The 19,906-nt window shown below is 34.5% G+C and overlaps 1 protein-coding gene across 1 annotated transcript in view; it reads right to left on the bottom strand.

The window, feature by feature from the left end:
- Positions 1-4,961: 4,961 nt before the first annotated feature.
- The window catches only part of RNF217 (ring finger protein 217), a gene marked incomplete at its 5' end in the record, with an annotated part of 96,957 nt that continues 82,012 nt past the window's right edge, over positions 4,962-19,906 (bottom strand). Inside the window, 2 exons of the mRNA XM_023529839.1 lie at positions 4,962-6,584; positions 13,618-13,782. Coding sequence (XP_023385607.1) covers positions 6,573-6,584; positions 13,618-13,782 — 177 coding nt within the window. The remainder of the gene's footprint in view (positions 6,585-13,617; positions 13,783-19,906) is intronic.

Below are 19,906 nucleotides of genomic sequence, written 5' to 3' on the forward strand. Positions count from 1 at the left end.
TCATGGATTGGAGTCATATTTCACTCAGGTATGTGCATGATTTGTTTGTTAGGTGAGCACTTATGAAAGAAAACACATTTCCTAAAGAAAAGATTTGGTTACACTGACAAACTCATGTGATCAAAACAGGACCAACTAAAAACAGTCTTCTCATTTCATTACAATGTAGGCACTTCCTACATTTGAGTCACATCTCATTTCTCTTTATCATATATATACTTTTATCATATATAATACATATGATATATATAAGATCTTTGTTTAGAAAATTTATTTAAAATGTTCCCAATACCATTTGACTACTGAGAATTTCTACCCATGAGGACGTTGTTGGGACGAGTGTGTCAGTGACTGTTTTAATGCAACTGGGAACTTCACAATTAATGCGTGAGTCAAACCCTCCAGGGGTGACTTGGCTCTTTTCAGTAGGCCTTGGCCACAGTCCACAGCTTGATGTATTTCTTTTGAAATCATGCTTTCCTTCCCTGACACACAGTGTGGCTCCCTGAACTTCTGTAGTAGTGCAGTTATAAGTATTGTTTTCAAAAACTGGACAATGATTATGGAAATGGGATAAAATGATCCAGGAAAAAGAAAAGATCTTTAATGTAAAAAGAGAAATTAAAAGGTTGAGAGATAAAGAAAACTGTCTATTTCAAAATATAATCTTATTTTACAGGTTTTGAGAATAAAAGATTTTAAGTTGCTAATTCCAAATCAATGCAGTATTTCAGTTTTAGTGATTAAATAGCTAAAATCTTAAATTTTGTTTAAAATGAACTTTAAAAGGATTTCTGAGGCTGCTTTTAAAATAACAAAAGATATTAATCATAATAATGGTGAAAGTTTTATGTGAGCAATACATGTTTATGAAGCCATCCACCTGCCTGCTTATCTATCTATGCATCTATGTATCTATATATCTAGGTACTTTCCTTTTTTTCTTTTCTTCTTTTCTTTTCTCTCTTTCTCTCTCTCTCTCTCTCTCTCACTCTCTCTCTCTCTCTCTCTCTCTCTGTCTCCTTCTCTCTCTCTCTTTCTCTGTCTCTCTCTCTTTCTCTGTTTCTCTCTCTTTCTTTTTCTTTCTACTATCTATCTATCCTATCAGTCAGTCTGTCTGTCTGTCTGTTTATCTGCCTGCCTGCCTGCCCGTCTACCTATCTAGAAAGCTTCTAGGTGATGGTGACAATATTGAGCAGTAATAACTAAGCAGAGGGCAGCACATTACAGGCAACACAATGACTGGCACACAGCAGGTACTTAATATATGATAAGTGAATGAATCAAGAAAGAAAAGTTTACTAAGTGTCTGGCAGGATGTTAGGCATTCAAGATTGTAGGTTGGTTGTAGGTTAAATGCCATTCCCTCCCAGTGGCTGATTCTTGGCAGGCAAGCCTTGGCCACATAGGGAGATTGAAAGAACCTGGGCTTTAACTTTAAAAAGCCTTGTGTTTAAATTCTGCCTCCACTAGCTGTATAAAATGAAGTCACCTGACCTCTCCCAAGCATCAATTTAGATATTACTTACATGAGAATAAAAATGTGATAATACATGTAGAGTACCTAACATCGTTTGGAACATACTGAGTCAGATTAATATAATATTGGTTCCCATCTATCCTTTCCTTTTTACTCACCTAAAAATGTGAGAAATCAAATACCTGGGCAATGTAACTGTACATCCCTGATTCCCAGGTGGTCCCTTTTCTCACTTCTTCATATGGGTAGTTCTTAGGCAGATGCTGGACTAGAGAGTACCTTCTTAGACAGGCAAGGGCAGGCTAGTGGGCAAGCGCACTGAGCACCTGGAGTCAAAGGTTACTAATAAATTGTTATTTTGACAATAAAGGCAAAACTTATTTTTCCTGCTATTGGCCAACCCATCTTTTAAATATTATATTGAATTTTTTTCCCCCTTACCTGACAATCTAGTCAGAGTAGATCCAGGTTGTGGGGCCCGAAGGTTATTTAATTTGAGGGGTCATCCTTAAGGAGATGAATGTAAATTACGAACACAATTTAGAGACAGGTCTAAGAAGGGACTTGTGTAGATGAGGGTTGCCAAAGCTTAAGTTCTGTAGCTTCCTGGTAAATCCATCTCTAGTCCGGCACTTTCCCCCTTCAGAACAACTCTGAAGAACGATTACTCTGCCCACATCCATTTAGCACAGTAGATGGCGTTCAGGAGTAATGTAGGCCAAAGGCCCTACTGGACCCTGGAACCATTTCTGATCCTTTAAACCACCTGAGCACTGGGAGAAAACATGTTGAGAGAGAACTGCTGAGCACCCAAAATAAAGGTTACTCTATCCTACATTTTTGTATATTGTATTGTATATTGCATTTTTGTATATTGTATTTTATATATTGTATATTGCATATTGTATTGGATCCTATAATGGAGACAAGAAAATTTAACATTTTCTGGTCACATAGCATAGTGCTGTATTTGACCTATAAAGAAAAAAGACTAATATTTGTTTAGTGCTCATTATGTGCCAAGCATTGTACATAGATTAGCACCTTTAAACCTCATAACCGCACCATGAGATTGGCATTCTTACTCATAACCAGAGCTCAGGAAATTAATCTGCTTGAGTGAATGGAGAAAGGGTTTTGATTCATATCTATTTCTTAATTATGCGAAGCAGCCTCTTATTATAAACTTAAATTAAAAAAACCAGAGAGTCAATCATATTCTTTGTTGACAGCACAATCTTTGCACTAGTCAGACAAACATGTCTGCTCTCCCACACAAGCCATCTCTGAGCCTTTCTGCTTGATTTTGCTATTCTCTGGGCCAGTTCATGTTCTTCCTTTAAAACAGTATCAAAACTTTTTTTTTCCTGACAGGAAGGTTGTTCTAATAAGTTAAATTTGTTACAGACAATTCATTTGCCCCAAAATTTCACATACAATGTTCACTGTCATTTTATATGTCTGTAATATTGTTTCATTGGGTTCTAAAATCTTTATGAGTGAAAATTTACTTTTTAATTTAAATTGTGAAGACTAAAATCTATAGTCTCTCTAAATTGTCTTTCTTTATTCTAAAATAATATTCTGAACACAGAAGGCAACTAAAATATTATTGGTATAATAATATTTCTGCACAAGAAGTGATAAAATTCCAAGCTCTGACAATATTCTATAGTAACCTTGTACATGGCAGAATTATACACTTCTATAGATTAATTTGAATACTTGACACACATAAAGGCAATGATTTAATCACGAAAAGATGATTTCATAATTTACCAATTGTTGAATACACAGTGCTTCCTTTAATACTACTGCAAATATATCTTGATTATATATGAATATATTATAACTTGGCACTAACAGAGAAATGAACTGACACGATGGAAGTTAACGTGTAACAGGAGATATGACTTTTCACATTTGCTAAGCAAGTTGTAATTTTGAACTCCTAAAACACCCAGGGGATAATAAATTTCATATGCTAAATGAGTTCCCTGTGTACATCATTCAAGATCAAATAACAATGCCATTTTTGTTTATTTTGAAAACAAAGTCTTAAAATGTAAGTTTAAATTACATTTACATAAATTTCACCTTATCTATCAAATAAGCTGTTGATTTTTTATTATAGCTTCAAAACATTTATCAATTTAGCTCTGCTAAAAAACAAATGAATCACTCAAGTGACTATAAGTTAGAATTAAAATTCTGTATTTACTTAAGAGATGGAGACAGTAGGACAGATGAGATATTCCTAATCCACTGGATTAAACTGATTACTCACAAACCTCAACTGTCATTTGGTTTATTATTCACAGGGTTTCTTTTCTCCATCTACAGTAAATAAGGATGGCTGGTACTTAAGGAGTTGAACCTTTAAACACTAATGTTGCTTATATCTCTCTATACTTATAAGTCATGAGATGAATATACCAGAATATACCAGATATTTCTTTAATAAGAGTTTTGATATTAAGTCCACATTGTAGTGACAGAAATAACATGAATTGTTTTTGAGCCTATGCTATTCTGCCTAGGACATATCAACATTTGTAATAAGAGATTATTCATAAAAACCATATATACTTTCAGTACTTGCCCTCAAGTTGTTTACATTTAGTTTAGTAAAATACCAACAAAGTATCCAAATATAGAACTAGAATTCAGCCTTTTATATTCATACAGATTCTACTTAATCATTAGGTGAAAGAATAAAAATGAACTGCTCAATATCCAACCCATGCAAACTTATTTTATTCTTTTTTTTAAAGTTTATTGGAGTAACACTGGTTAATACAATTATATAATTTTTAAGTGTACATTATAATTTGACATCTGTATATTCTATTGTGTGTTTACCACCCAAAGTCCAGTTTCCTTCAGCTACCATATATATGATCCCTTTTACCCATTTCACCCTCCCCCACCCTCCTATATTTGACTCCCTTTAACCTGTCTACCTCCCTCCTTGACCCACCCCCTGCCCCTGGTAACCACTTGTCTATAGTTATTTTATTCTTTAAGCAGGAAATGATAACTAAGTTAACTATTATATATTACTGTCACCAACAAATAATTTACTTATGTTTATACGTGTTTGCCTCAGTAGCTTTTGTATCCAGAATAATTGATTAGAAGCAATTAAAAAAAGTCCCAGGAGTAATGCTCATTTCCTCACTTAGCTCACTATACCAATTCTCCACAACATAGGGATTTTAAAAATGCAAACATACACACAAAGCCTTCAAAGATCTGGTAAAAAATATTATGAACCTAAAATTCTTATCCAACTATAAGATTAATATATGGAGGCAAAAATAAAACCATGCCAGAGATGCTAAGACTCCTCTGCACCCTTCCTGGGGCCATGACTCAAGGAAGCACTTCATTTAGTGAACGTAAAATTCAAAGAAAGACAATGTTAGCACATACAAAAGCTGATGTAAGAAATCTCAGAGAAAAAGCTCGAAACAATCAGTTCAATTTAGAACAGGAAGTTAGTTCGTTTCAAGAATGTCTTCCAAAAATAAAGGAATATATACCAAGCAATAAAATTCCTCAGGAATTAAATATTAACATGATAAAGTGTGTATGTCTACTCTCAGTAAGGAAAAAAGAAAAACAATGAGAATTATCAGGAAAAACTAAACAAAAATGCATGTAAGTTTCAAATTTGAGGTGTAACAAAATATGGCATGACTGATAGGGAACATGGATGCTGGGAGCATTTTTCCCAGAAGTTGTGATCTTAGAAAAGGAAACGTAATTCTAGTTCCATCATTACATGCCCTTGATTATGTAAACACCCAATTGATTTTTAAACATTAAAATCATCCTTTTGAAAAGTGTTAGAAAGTATATTTGAATAGAATGTAAATGTTATTAAATATGACAATATAAAAACAAAGTTATAGCTTACGGAATATGGGAAATGGGAAAGAGCAAAAAAATTGTAGGAGAGCTAAATCCTCACAAACCATCTAAAATTGTTAAAATATTGAATAAAAGATTAAGTACATTATTTAAAGGTAAAAGATAATCACAAGAAGAATTAAAATAATAACCATCAAAAATTGGAAGAAGAAGAAAGGAAGAGAATAGATAAGTAAAATAAATCCTCATTTCTCATGTCAGACTAAAAATGGTTGCCTTTATTGTGGTAGACTATATTGTAAAAAATAAATAAGATGTTGATGTCAAAATTAGTTGGTGTCCTCTGCTATATCAATTTTTTAAATACAATACTCTGATAACTTTAATTGTCCTCTGATGTACTGGTTTTCTTTGTTATAGGAAATTTTGTATATATTTCAAGTTAAGTTGTATGACTGGTTTATGATGACAGAAATTCTTTGAAGAGTATAGAGTACTGTCCTATTCTTATTTCCCAGGGTAGAGCTTACCACAATTTAGCCCCTACTTTTCTTCCTTTACCAAACTTCTCTTGACCACATGTCGCATGTTCTCAGAAATCTTCAGATGCCCGTCTTACCCTCCTTCACATTCATCTTGGCCTCTTCTCCTCTGTGACCGTATACCACGTAGCCTGTCAATAGTTCGGGTATCTCCCCATTCTAATAAATCTTTCCTTTAATTCCACATGACCTTCTAGCCAGTAATTACCCTCACCCTTCTGTTTTTACAAAGCTTTTTAAAAGAATAATCTATACTCACTGCTTTTCTTTACTCACCTATCAATTCCACCTCAGCTGACTGCAGCCTGATGTTACTAAAATATCTAGATCAGCTACTCTTTCTCTAGGAAACATTGATTCATTCATGCATTCAATCAATATTTGTTCATCCATTGATAAAATCTGATATGGCTCCTTCCCTTAAAGAGCTTGTTATCTAAGCTATAGACAGATATTATCAATTGTACAAATAAATATACACTCATAAACTATGACAAGTGCTATGAAAGAAAGGACAAAGTATGAAGTGTACTTAAAAAGAGGAGCTTGATTCAGTCTGAGTCAAAAGAGGTTTTTCTAAGGAAGTGACATTTGATCTTAGAAATGAATGTCAAGTAGCAGTTCAGCAGTTAACAGGCCTCAGATTCAGGAAGAGCATCCCCAGCACGGCATATTCATTCATGGCCCTGTATTCAATGAAATGAGAAGCAACCTGAATTAGCCCTGTTGCAGCACTTCTCCTTCACATTCATAATTTCCTCTGGCTGTCTACAACTACCTTCATATAATCAACGACCAGCCTAAAACATAAACCTGATACCACCATTCTCCTGCTTACAACTTTTCAGTCTGGAGAATAAATATCCAAGTTTCTTAGTGTTGCTTGCAAAGCCCTGGCTTCTGTTTGCTTCTATAGCCACACTTTTCACCACTTCCTTCTGCGAAACTTACCCTAAGGGAACCACAAAGTACTTGTGGCTCTTGTACACAGCACACATTTCCTGGTTCTGTGCCCTTATATTTTTAATTGTAATATTGCCACTCTTGAATACCTTTCATCATGCCAAAATCCATCCAATAATCTTCAATGACTTAGGTTTCCCTGGATTCCCCAAGATGAATTAGATGTCCCTTTCACCATGAACCCTCTTATAATACTCTATGAGAAGCCTTACTGACGTGAAACAGTGTTTTATCATCGTCAGTGTAACAACTGTGTCCTCCCTTCTATGAGATTTATGAAAAAAAGGACCATGTTTCACAGAGCTTATAATGGATTCTCACTACAAGTCCATAAAAAAAGGAAAGAAAAATGGCATTCATTCATTCATTCAATGATTTTCTATTTAGTGCTACATGATGCCCAGAACTGTTCTAAATGCTAAAGGTACTTTAAGGATCAAAAGAGATCAAAATCCCTGCTCTAATGGCTGCAAAATATATCTACTACTTTAAATGGTGATGAGAAATATGGTGCTATGGAGAAAAAATAAAGCACATAAGGGGCATATTACCTATTGAGTTAGGAGAAGCTGAATTTTGCTCAAAGATATGAAGTGGGGAGAGTTGACCATGCAGATATCTGAGGAAAGAACATTCCAGACAATGGGAAGAGCAAGTATAGAAGTCCTGAGATGGGAACACGTCTGATGTTTCTGAAGCACAGCAAGGAGGGCAGGGCAGCGTGGCTAGGGGAGGGTGAAGGAAGTAGAAGATGAGATCAGAGGAATAATGGGGTCGAGGTGTGTCCACAGGACGACGGGTATTATGGTCATTATAATAACTAGCTTTTCATCTGCATGAGACGGGAGCCATGGAAGGCTTTGAGCAGAGGGTGATATAATCTGCCTTTTTAATAATGTCGTTCTGGCGGCTGAGTTAAGAATAATGTGAAGGGTAAGAAAGTAAGAAACCAGTCAGGAGGCCATTGCAGAAATCTCAGAGAGAGAAAGACAGTAATGTCTTGCACCAGATTAGTGACAGTGGGGGTGCTAAGATGTGGTCGAGTTCTGAATATATTTCAATGGTACAACCTACATGACTGATGGATATGGGGTGTGAGAGAAAGAGTTTGGGATGATATAAATTCTTGACCTGACCTCAGCAGCTAGAAGGCTGGAGTTACCATTTACTGACATGGGGAAACTGAGTAGAACCATCTTGGGGAGACAATATACTGTGTTGGAGAAGTCCATTAAGGCAAGTGAAGACATTTAACAGGCATTTGCATATATACCTTTCTCATAGTTCCCCTAAACCTTTATGTTCTGCCTACCGATTGCTGTCATAGCAAAACTTGTTCTCTGTTTTGAATTATTTGTTGAGTATGCTGTAGAAAATTTTAAAAAGCAACTCTTAAAACTTAAAAAGAATTGAAAATGAAAATAAAGGAATCACCTAAGAAAGCTTTAGATTCTTTAGTAAAACTGGTCTCATTTGTATTCACACGGAAAGTGGGCAGTTTTTCACTCACATTCCCCTGTCTACTCAGCTCACTGGACTTTACCCCTCTCAGGAGCCTTCATCTATAACAAAGGCTCTCAGTAGGGGTCCTCAGCGCTTTCCTTTCTTTTCTGTCTTATTGCTATTATTTTTTTTGTAGGGGGTTATTTGGTTGGCTGATGCTGGCATTTATGGCTGTCCTACAATCCTGCACAGTAGAGGGTTAAGTTGTGTCCATAAAGATTTCTAATGCATTAGAAATAAAGGTGAAACTCTGTTTAAAAATATCTGAACATAGAACCTTACTCTATTTTACATATAAATGCAAAATAATGTTAGCTTGAATTTAATATATAATAGATTTTTTAGTTATGTAACTACTGTGTAAATTGAGAAAAGATTGATTGTATTCAGAATCTAACTCTATTTTGTATATAAGCCCAAAATATGTTTGCATAGTTTTAACGTACATTGAATTTTCTAGCAATATATCTACATGTAAAAATAGGTATATATTCACATACATATATAAACATACACACATATATACTTATTTTGTCCTCATTTTAAAATGTCAAATATAAAGAATAGGTATTGATAATATTTAAGTTTCACATTAATATTCATTTCTTAAATCCAAATTTTTCTTAAATCTTAATTTATTCATTATAAATAGGTTCAAAAATTTGACTACTTCTTTATGTCTTTTAATGTCATGGTATCTGAGCATTTATATGTTGAAATACATGTTATTTCATTATATTATTTTCACTTATTTCTATTTTATATTATAATTAGGGTAATATATTGATTTTTTAATGAAATGTTATATGAAGTCACATTATAAATTTAATCTCAGGATAGTAAACAAATATTACAATTATTTTGCATAAAAACGGGGCATTGTATGCAATACAGTTTATATCGTAGAAAGTATCTGCCATCAAATGATCAGACTCTTCTCACAAATAGGGTCTAGACTTTGCCACACCAAGAAAATAGTAGCAGTGATAACTACTGCTCCAAATTTAGTGATTTCAAGTAATCTGGAGAGTTAAAATGGGTAATCGGGAGTTAAGGAGAAGCTATTTTATTTTCTGAATGAGCTCTATTTGAAAGTAGGCATTGGCCCCTGAATATGCTTTTCTAGTGGTGTGTAAAGTGCTAGCGAGTTGCAGAATTATCTATAAGATCCAACATTAATACTCCAAGTTCTTTCTTCAGCAACCACAGACGACGTAGCTAAAGCTCAGATATAAGAGCCCACAGACATGGCTTTTGTGCTAATTTTTTGTGAACAGGAGCAAATCAATTACTATCTCTGAAAATACATTTTTGCCCAAAAATCCTATTATAGGATTTAAGAGAATAAAATATATGAAGAAAAATATCATGACAAGTAAATTCCCTTAATTCTAAATTCACAATAAATTATGCATGAACATAATTCACTTTACCCTGCCTTTTTGCTCTAGTTAACCTCTCTGAAACTGTTACATCTTGAAATGGTGGTAATCACCCCTTCATCACACACTTTCTTTTCAGAATTAAATGAGACAACAAATATAACTTACATACTACTGAGCCTGTCAATTTATCATCGTGTAAAATCTTAGTTTTACCAAAAGGCACTTAATTAAGATCTGGATGGCATATTGAAATTTAACATCTCAGTATCACATCGAAGGATTAGATGAGACAACACATATATAAAACTAAAATGGAGACTGACACAGTAAATATCAGTATATATTAGATATTATTATTATTATTATTGCCGTGCTAACACAACAAAGAAAGAGAGCATTGTACAATGGTACTTTCATGAATAAAATAAAGATGGCATATCAGAACTCAGTACTCTCTTCATATCTTGGCATTTCTTTTTTTTTTTAAAGTGACTATCCTGTCACCTAGAAATAGGAAAGATGTATGTTGACCCTGGAATAAAATAAGTGACTTAATTACTCATTAATTCATAAATCACATTACTTCTATATTAGTGTATGAAAATGTATAATATCCTAGTTAATTATCTCTACTCAATGTCTTATTAAATGTTCTAAATAAAGATATGTGATTATTTATATAAGAGGAAAATTAAGGTGGTGAGATACATGTAATCTAGTCAGCTGTGACTGTATCTGCACCACATTACACATACCACATTATATAAACATTTATATAAATAGTTCTTATCTGACATTAAGGAAGAAGGAAATTTGGGAAAGAGATGTTTAAGGAATTCCCCTTTAATTTTCCAAATTAAAAAAATGCTAACATTTTTGAGAAATATTAACTCAACTTTGTTTCAGTCCAATATTCTGTTCAATATTTAACTTTTACCCGAGGAAGGAAAAAATATGTGACAGCCAAATCTTTAGAGGTTGTGTGAGCAAATAGAGATGTTTAAGCAGCTCCAGAAAGCTGTAATGTTAGTCTTTTTATTCCCTTGTTAGATTTTTAAAAAAATTTTTAATCATTAATTATTTCAAATATTTTACAAATTAGAGATAACAATGGTATAGACATACATGGATTCGTCATCCACATTTAATAGTGTAAACATATTCAGTATTTGCTTCAGAAATATTTTTGAAGAGACAATGCTTCCTTTATCTGTTAATTGTTTAACTTTAACTTTCTGCTTGCTTTAAACTGGTTTGCCTCAAATGATCAGGTTATGAAAACTACTTAGTAACATGAGAAAAGTTTGACATATTAAGTGGACAATCAAAGCATATAAAATTGTACACTATAATTAAAACTTTTTAAAAAGTTACTTAAGTAGGGGAATACAGAGGAGGCACAGTGATATATTAATAGTGAGTGAGAATACTGGAGTGGCAGCATTCTGGATAAGTTTTTCCCCTCTCTTTTCCAAATTTCTATCATATGTTATATGACCTTTGTAAAGAAAATCATTTAAAAATCAAAATTATTAAAATTATGAATTCATCTAAACAAATATACCTAGGGTATAAAAATATAAATATACTTTGGTCACAATACAATTTTAAATACATTTGATTACCATTATTGAAAACATATTCATATGAAAATATACAATCATCATTTTGTTCACCTAGAAGCATTTCTTTTTCACAAACTCCTAGCATCTTCCTTTCTTATATGTGCAAACTAATAAAGATTATTTATGAAAATAAAGCCTCGTAGTACAAAATAAGTATTAATTCATTGAATAATATCTCCTCATGGATTTCTATTATAAGAATCAAAATGTTTTGAGGAGGAAAATATAACTTTAAGGTCCATGCAAAAAAAGTCACAATAAAGAAAATGCAAAGCTTTAAAGCCATATGCTTAAAAGAAAACAAAACAAGTCATAAAATATGACTTAAACTGACATAAATTTTATGGAACTTGAATCTCACCAGAAAGTTCTCTGCTACAAGATAGTCATGTAAACTGATTCCATCTTCCTTGGCTCTTTTCCTTTAAGCTATTTAAAAGGTAATTCCTTTTAAAGCCCCAAACTTTAGCTATTACTTGAACAGGCAACCAGCATGTATGTTTTCTCTTAACTGTTTATATTTGTTAAAACTGGGGGAAGGTTTTAGTGCATTCAGTAAAGTCCTTATAGTTGGCTGCTTTTTCTCCCCTCTACGTCAAGAGTCCATTTAATATTAGATGGAAGAATTACACAAACAAACGTATTATTATGTAGTATTTCAATTCATTCAGAATGTCCTCTATGTATAAAGCTGCAGTATTGCTCATTGAGCATACAGTCTTACAGCCAGGCTAAATGGGAACTGTTTTCACAGCTTTCCAGCAAGATATAAAGTGTACTTATGTACAAAGTGTTAGATAGAATGACTTAACAGCACTCCTAAATTCCTATTGGGATTTTGGGCCTTTCTTTAGTTTGAAACCCAGCAATAGCTTTGAATAAACTGAAAAGGCAACAGAAAGGGGAAAAGGACTTATTTTCTCATTGTTCATCAGTGGATGAAGAATAAATGTGTACTGAGCAATTGAATGCAGCGATCTGAAGCAAAGCCTTAAAATCAAAAGGATAATTACAGATCAATTTGCCTTCTACAGGGAAAACAAAGAAAGCTTTAGCGAAAACATCTTTAGACCTCACTTATAAGGGGCAGTTCATCTAAATTATTTCAAATTTTTTTCCAATTACTAAGAATGTAGCATATTATTTCAGGCAACACTTTTACTTTATATATATATATATATATATATATATATATATATATATATATATATATATATATATATATAAATTTGGCATAGTGAATTTGTGGATTATATTTATGCTCATTAATCAGATTCAGATATACTTTTATTATTTCAAGTTGGCTTTATAATGATTAATTGTAACAATTTTCTGATAATTCAAATTTCATTTATCTGGTGCTAAGTCTCCAGGAAGGAATTGCAGAATTGTTCTTGAAAGAAAATAAGGCCCAATTTAGACAAGATTTCCAAAAATAAATCTGGCAAAAAGGGAAAACCATATATGGTAGAGTGCACATATACATATATACACATATTATTTTCTAAAGTGAGCTTTAAAAAAAACTTCCAATTTCAACAATTTATATTCTGTGAACATCGAATTCAAAGTTTTCTAGCTGGACTGACTTTCTGACTTCACTATAGAGACTCTTCCTGGGTTATCTGCATCGTTGACTTTCAGCATCTAGGTTGAAGCTCAAATGCCTGCTAACTCTTGATTACTCGCATGATTATCAGAAAAATGAAAAACAGAATTTAAAAAATTCCTAAGTCCTGATTTTAGCTGTTAGCTTCTACGTCACCAGATTTACAGAAAGCGAATGATTAGTTTAGCGCGATCCTAAAGTGATAAGCAATGGCAGAAGGAGAGAAAAGCAAAGGATTTTAAGGATTCAGAGCCTACCTGATGGAGAAGTGATTACAGTACATGTGGCAAACTGGAAATAATACTTGCATATCATTTTCAAACTAGCTTTTCCCTGTGCACACATCTCCATTTTTAAATGGAAAATAAGGATTTGGAAGTTTAAAAGCAGTATTTATATGTAGCCTCCTTATATTTTGAAAAGTAATGCAAATACGGATATGCATTGCTTATATATAAAATCTTCAATTTAGTTACGTAACATAATTGCTCTTCTAAAATGAAATAGTAAACATTCTTTTTCTCCACACCTGTATTAAGGTTATACATTTAATTTACTTCAATATTGTAGTATTGTTGTTCAATGATATCGAGATGCATACATTTCTGTCCTGTCCTCCTAAAGCTTACCTTACCTTGCACTTTGGACACTTTTGGGCATTCCTCTGCCCATGCTCAATTTCGCTGGCCCAGTGACGCAACAATTTGTCTCCTTTTTTGTACTCCTTGCAGTTAACGCCTTCATGCCAAGGAGAGTGGCACTTAAAACACCAGACAAATTGGCAAGTGGGGCACTGGATCTGTGGAAGGAAAAGTAATATTAAGTACTTCCATATTTGAAGAAACGTTGAAAGTGTCTAAAAGATAAGAATGGCGATGCTTGGGGGAAATTAGCTGAAAGGTTATAACTTGTCTAGATTCAAAATATCGCCCCCTCTATAAGACCTAAACTACAAAAAGCATGACTATTCTATTATTAATGGAGGAAAGAATTGCTTTGACATGGATGATTTGGCTGTTTGTACACTACACTGGAACTAAACAGTTGGGACACTCTGGAAATCAATTTGACCTTGAGAAAATCTCCAAGATTGAAACACAGAGTAAAACCCGGAGGCTCACAATGACCCAGATCCACACACTCGGGCTCCTGTCCTTAAATTCGCCTTTCCCTTGAACCCATTTCCCAGGCACCGATCTTATCAATGGCTTATCAATGGCTTCATTCACTTTTATAAAATCAAAGCCCCACAGATGCTTCATCATATAAAAACATACTGACAAATAAACTTCTATACCAGCATTTGCCAGGAAGCACCACCTAAAATAATGGATATCCCTGGTTTTCTATTAATCTAAGGCAGATTAATTATAAAAAATAATACCAAGAATTGTTAGAAATATGTCAGTATGTGGTTCTGTGGCCTGCACCTAGGAAACCATCAGAAAGATGTCTTTGTATTTTCTCCGGGTGGTGGTGTGAGTTTGTGTGTACGTTCACTGAAAATATCGGTCTTCACTTGACATGAGAGACATTTTATCTGACTTCTTTTATTTTGAATGGCAGTGCAGTATTCCATTCTCACACAGTATTTCTGGTACTCACTCTCGTAAAACATATGGGTATAACCTGACTTTCCTAGCCTTGTTTTATTAAAGTGAATTAATAAAATGTTTCACTGTGAACAGCATTGATAACTGACTATCCTTCTCTGTACTCCTCCATATTACTTCACGGTAGCATGAGTGAATTTACTGACTACATTTTGAAGATTGGTTAAAATTTGGTAAACTACACAATACCACTTTTTTCGGAAAACCATTTTTTTTGACAACGGTAGTTTCAATATATACATTAACTGAGTGGCAATTACAACCACAGCTCTTGCATTTATAACTAAAAGCACCGCAGTTTTCACTTATGTCATGAATAGATAATGTTCTTTCTACGCAGGTATGAAGTAACAAAAGTACTTTTGCTTTTAATTTATATCAAAACAAAATATTTTGTTATAAAAATTTTTAAATCTTCATGTTTATGTGTTTAAAACTGTTATATGGCAATGTTTATACTACTGTATTACATGCATTAGTCTTATCAACAAAATAATGTTACAAAGTAGGTATAAACATCACAAGTTTACAGATGAGGAAACTAAGGCTCATAGAGATTAAATAACTTGTTCAAAGTACCATAGCAAGTATGTGTTAAGAAGAAATTTAAACAAAGTTTGTCGGTCCAAGGCCAGCATTCTTTTCATTGTGCAAAAAACCTTCCTCATACTAAACAGCATTATTTCTTTGACAATTGAAAACCAAAATGTAGAAGTCAAAGAAGCTCATGTGGATAAACTATCCAGTAAGTTGGAATTTTACGTGATTACCAACAGAAGGTGAACTTTGAAAATCTTTCTCAAGACTTAACTCACATAAATTAGGATAATCCTTGTTTTTTTTTTTTTTTTTTAAGGGACATTACTAGTCAGTCACCTAACCATTTTTGCTTTTTCAGATCATTAAAGTGAAAATAAGTCATTTTTTAAAGAAGACTGAGTTAAAATGGGTGAGCTCAAGATATTAAATGAATATAAAATGGTCATTCCCCTGTGTTTTGATCCATGAAGAATAGATATAATATTACATGGAGACTAAATAAATGTAATTTTCAAATGTAATGAATGAAATTGGAAAGATGTCAGAAGACTGCTTTTCTTCACGCATCTGCCATTAGGTCAGAGGGTCTGAATACTTAATTCAGTTCTCTTCCTTTAGACATTACTCATAGTTCTAAATCACTAGACTCTAGCATTGTCAAAAAACTCTTCGGTTTTTAATGTCAGTCCTAGATTATATTTATGACATAAATAGAAGAATGTATGTAATGGTGCTTTGAAATTGGTATTAACTCTATGGATGTCAGACACTGTAATGGTTCAAGGACCTTTGTGACCAAGGGCTGAATTATCACATCTACAAGTCTCTAATGAAAACAACTAGAAATGTGTGGTTCTCCTAAAGTAGCAGAATGATAAAAAAATCTGATACTTGGTGTCCACACCAGGGACTCTGGCTCTCAACTTCTCATAATAAACAGCTAAGGCTCACTGCAGATCTACTGCCAATCCTCACTATCAACACAGATTTGGTGGCAAACTGTGAAAAGAGTTTTGCAGCAAACTCTCAAGTGAAGATGAATAATTTAAATTCAGACCCAACTGCTTACCGTCTCTCACTAAAAACATTAAACAACAACCTTGTTATTCAGAGACTGCACTTGAATTGTTTAAATACAAACCTTTTGGTCTGAAGATGCCTTATTTATTCAGACCTTAACCATATTCAAAATTGTCCCTATATAAAACACATATAGACCTCAACACTGCATCTTCCTCCACTCCTGTTTATACTTACTCCTTCACATGAGATGCCATCTCACAACCACAGACCTCCCAAACAGAGTGTCTGCCTTCTGAGTAATTATATTCACACAGAGGTCACCATGTCCTATCCTTGATACTCAAAAGTGTGGGCAGAAGCAGTAACATCAGCATCATCTGGGAGCTCGTATTAAACAAAGAATTCATGTCACACCCCAGACCTACTGAATCAGAGTCTGCATTTTCTGAGGACCATTGCAAGGTCCTCAGGTGATTGATAGGCATGCTGAAGTTTAAGAAGCACTGCTCTATACCATAAGACCCCATCTCCCTGGCCACGACTTGTTTACGCCAAGTCAAAAACATATATCCAGCCTACAAGGTCGTTGGTATGAGCTTTGTGCAGCAGGGTGCTTACTGTTGAATAGAGATTAGCAGAGTCAAACTTTCTCTCTTGAGGAATGAAACAGGGATACATACTCTACTTTTGCTGTGGAGGCAAAGACAGAGGACAGCTGAATGACCATACTGCAGATCAAGAGAGAAGGGAACAGCAGATATTCACGTCTAGTAAGACAACAAAGGGGCTCTCGAGCTACAGAGTTAGTGTTCACTTCTCTGCGAGGCCTGCTGGCGTGGCTGCTGAGACTGCCTCCCTGCTCTTCCTATGCCTGTGGAGCCTTACAGTAAACCTCCTTCACTGAGAGAGCCTGAGAGAAAGCACATCTCTGCTTCTTGTAATTGGAGAAAATCCAATTAACACGATCTGTCTACTGAAATCTTATCCAGATCAAATGCTACTTGTTTCAAGATGTCTTGCCTGTTCCTCCCAAACAGATTCACTATCTGTCTTACAGAATGTGTAGATGTCTAATCTCTCTAATAGGCTACAAGTTCACTAAGGGCAAAGGCTGTGTCTCATTCATCTTGTATTTCTTGAGCTAAGTAATACAAAGCTTCTGGCACATGGTAAGTTAAATTATTTGTAAAATGAATTATTTTGCACATAGCAAATATTACATACAGGCTAATAACTGAATTTTTAAAAAAAGCCAACATATCTAATTTATAACCAGTGACTGAGATGATATCATTACTTTTTAAATTAGCAGATGATGTTTGCTAAATATTTCACCCACATGACATTCTGATTAATGTGCAGTCTTCTACAAAAGGCAGAGCTGCAAGTGTTTCAGGAATAAAGTTATCAGCATTAGGAACCTTCATTAACTTTTCCCAGAATCCATGAGAGATAAAAGAACTTTATATTATTTTTAACTTTTGGATTCCTTTAGTTTTCCAGAAAATGCAGACTCTGATTCAGTAGGTCTGGGGTGTGACATGAATTCTTTGTTTAATACGAGCTCCCAGATGATGGTGACAATAATACTCAGATGACGTTAAACCAATCCACTTTTCCTAAGCAAATGGTATTGTCTCTTGACAGTTCATCATTCCAAATAAAGAAATAACTCACAAAATAAAAAGAGTTCAAAACCAAAGAGCACCCCAAACAAGTCTTTTCTTGCCTAAATTTAATATACTACTATATACAGATTTTTAAAAAAATTATAAAATCATTATCAAATTCAAAATATTAGACAATACCCATGTACAAATGTAGTATTGCAAATATAAGCTAACTCAGTTTTTCAAGAACACTTTGCTTTATTAGAACTTCAGGTTAAGACCAATATTCAATAATAAAACATATTCATCAATTCTTTCGTTCATTCAACAAATATTTATTATGTAGCAGGTACTGAGTGTAATGATTTTAGGCACATAAAAAAGGATAAAAATACTTATCCTCAAGGAATTTACTGAAGGCAGATAGATATAAACCCAGAGAGGTATAAAACCATGTAAAAAATACTAGAGTCAAAGCTTAGACAGTGGATGGCATGGGAAAGGGGCTTCAGGGAAGGCTGAATAGCGTTCAGAGAAAATATGGCCTTGAAATACGAGGGTAATGTCATGCGATTGGGTAACATTTCAGGAAGAGGTCCCTGCCTGAGACACCACAGAGGCCTGGGAACAGCATGGTGCACTGGGGAATAGAAAGTGCTTAGTGTAGCCTGAACAAAGATGTCATTTCAGCTGGCTCAACACTGAGCCTTGCTGAAGTATCCAAAAACTGGGTCCAATTAATCTTACATTAATGTTCCTATACTCTTGATGTGTCTCTCAAAATACACTGTGGTCCGGTGACTCCTTATATGAAACGTAAAACTTATGGCTGTCAGATGAGGATATGTCCTAAAGAAACTGGTCAATATGTAAATAACAGGGAGATCTCATATTTATAAAAAGGTTTTTTTAATACCTTAAGATGGTTTTCTTAAAGAGGAGAAGATTCTGAAGAAATGTAAGGTATTACAGAGCTGAGAAAAGAAGTTTTTGATGGATGGCTTCAAATACTTTCAAGGAAGTACTCTCTCTCTTCCCATAGGAGATCAAATCCCAAAGCAAGAATGGCAGTGGAGGTTTTCTCCACATGGGAAAACATGGTTTGACTTCTTGCCTTGATTTTTTTTATTGAGGTAAAATTGGTATGTTTCAGGTGTACAACACTGCCATGCAACATCTGTATACACTACAAAGTGATCACCGTCAAAAGTCTAGTTAGCATCCTTCATCCTACCACTTATCATCATTTTGCAACTCCCTCTTCCTATGACCCCCAACCCACTTTCCCTCAGGTAACATCAATGTGTTCCCTGTATCTATGAGTTAGTTTTTGCTTTGTGTTTTTTTTTGTCTTGATTCTTATTCTCTATGCTCTTACCTCCTACTTGGAGATCTCCCTGAATGCAGTACTAGTCACACACGGGCTTTATGAAGCACTGCTCCCTGATAAACGTGTCCAAACAATCCTTCTCTTAATTTTTTACAACATAGCTGAAACTAAGCTGGAAAAATAAAACAAAAACTTTCTTGAGGTGGTTCCATAGAGTAGTGATTAGCACGTCTGCTTTACACATAGAAGGACCTGGGTTCGAGGACTAGCAGAGCCACTGCCCATACCCTGGGCGTGCCAGGCCCCCTGAGTGAGCCAGGCCCTGGGTGCACCCCACGAGCGTATGGGAGGAGACGCCCCGCCTTCAGAGATCCAGTTCTTAACGGGAGACAGCAACATCCATAGGTCAGGGGTGGAAGTGGGGTGGGGGGATTAAAAAAAAAAACTTTCTTAAAGGTTGGGGACCAAATGGGGACAAAAACACAGAGCATAACACATGACAAGATAACCTACATGCAGCTATAGCAGTTATTCACATAATATCCTTACTGACCTCCCTCGCATTGGTTTCTAGGATCCTTTTGCATATGCAACACACAATTTATTGCACAATACATTCACTTCAGTATTAGCTTTTCATTTTCAACTGAGAAGGCATGTTCTTTAGGGTAGCATGTCAAAACTTGGGAAATGCGGGTTTCATCCTTTCAAAAGAGTCATCTCTCATCAATTTGAAAATCAGTTTCATACCAACCCATCTTGTTTCTACCACCTGGAAACACCTTAAGTGTTTCTAGACTCTTCCTC

This window comes from Pteropus vampyrus, unplaced genomic scaffold (genome assembly GCF_000151845.1).
Source record: "Pteropus vampyrus isolate Shadow unplaced genomic scaffold, Pvam_2.0 Scaffold43, whole genome shotgun sequence".
NCBI lineage: Eukaryota > Metazoa > Chordata > Mammalia > Chiroptera > Pteropodidae > Pteropus > Pteropus vampyrus.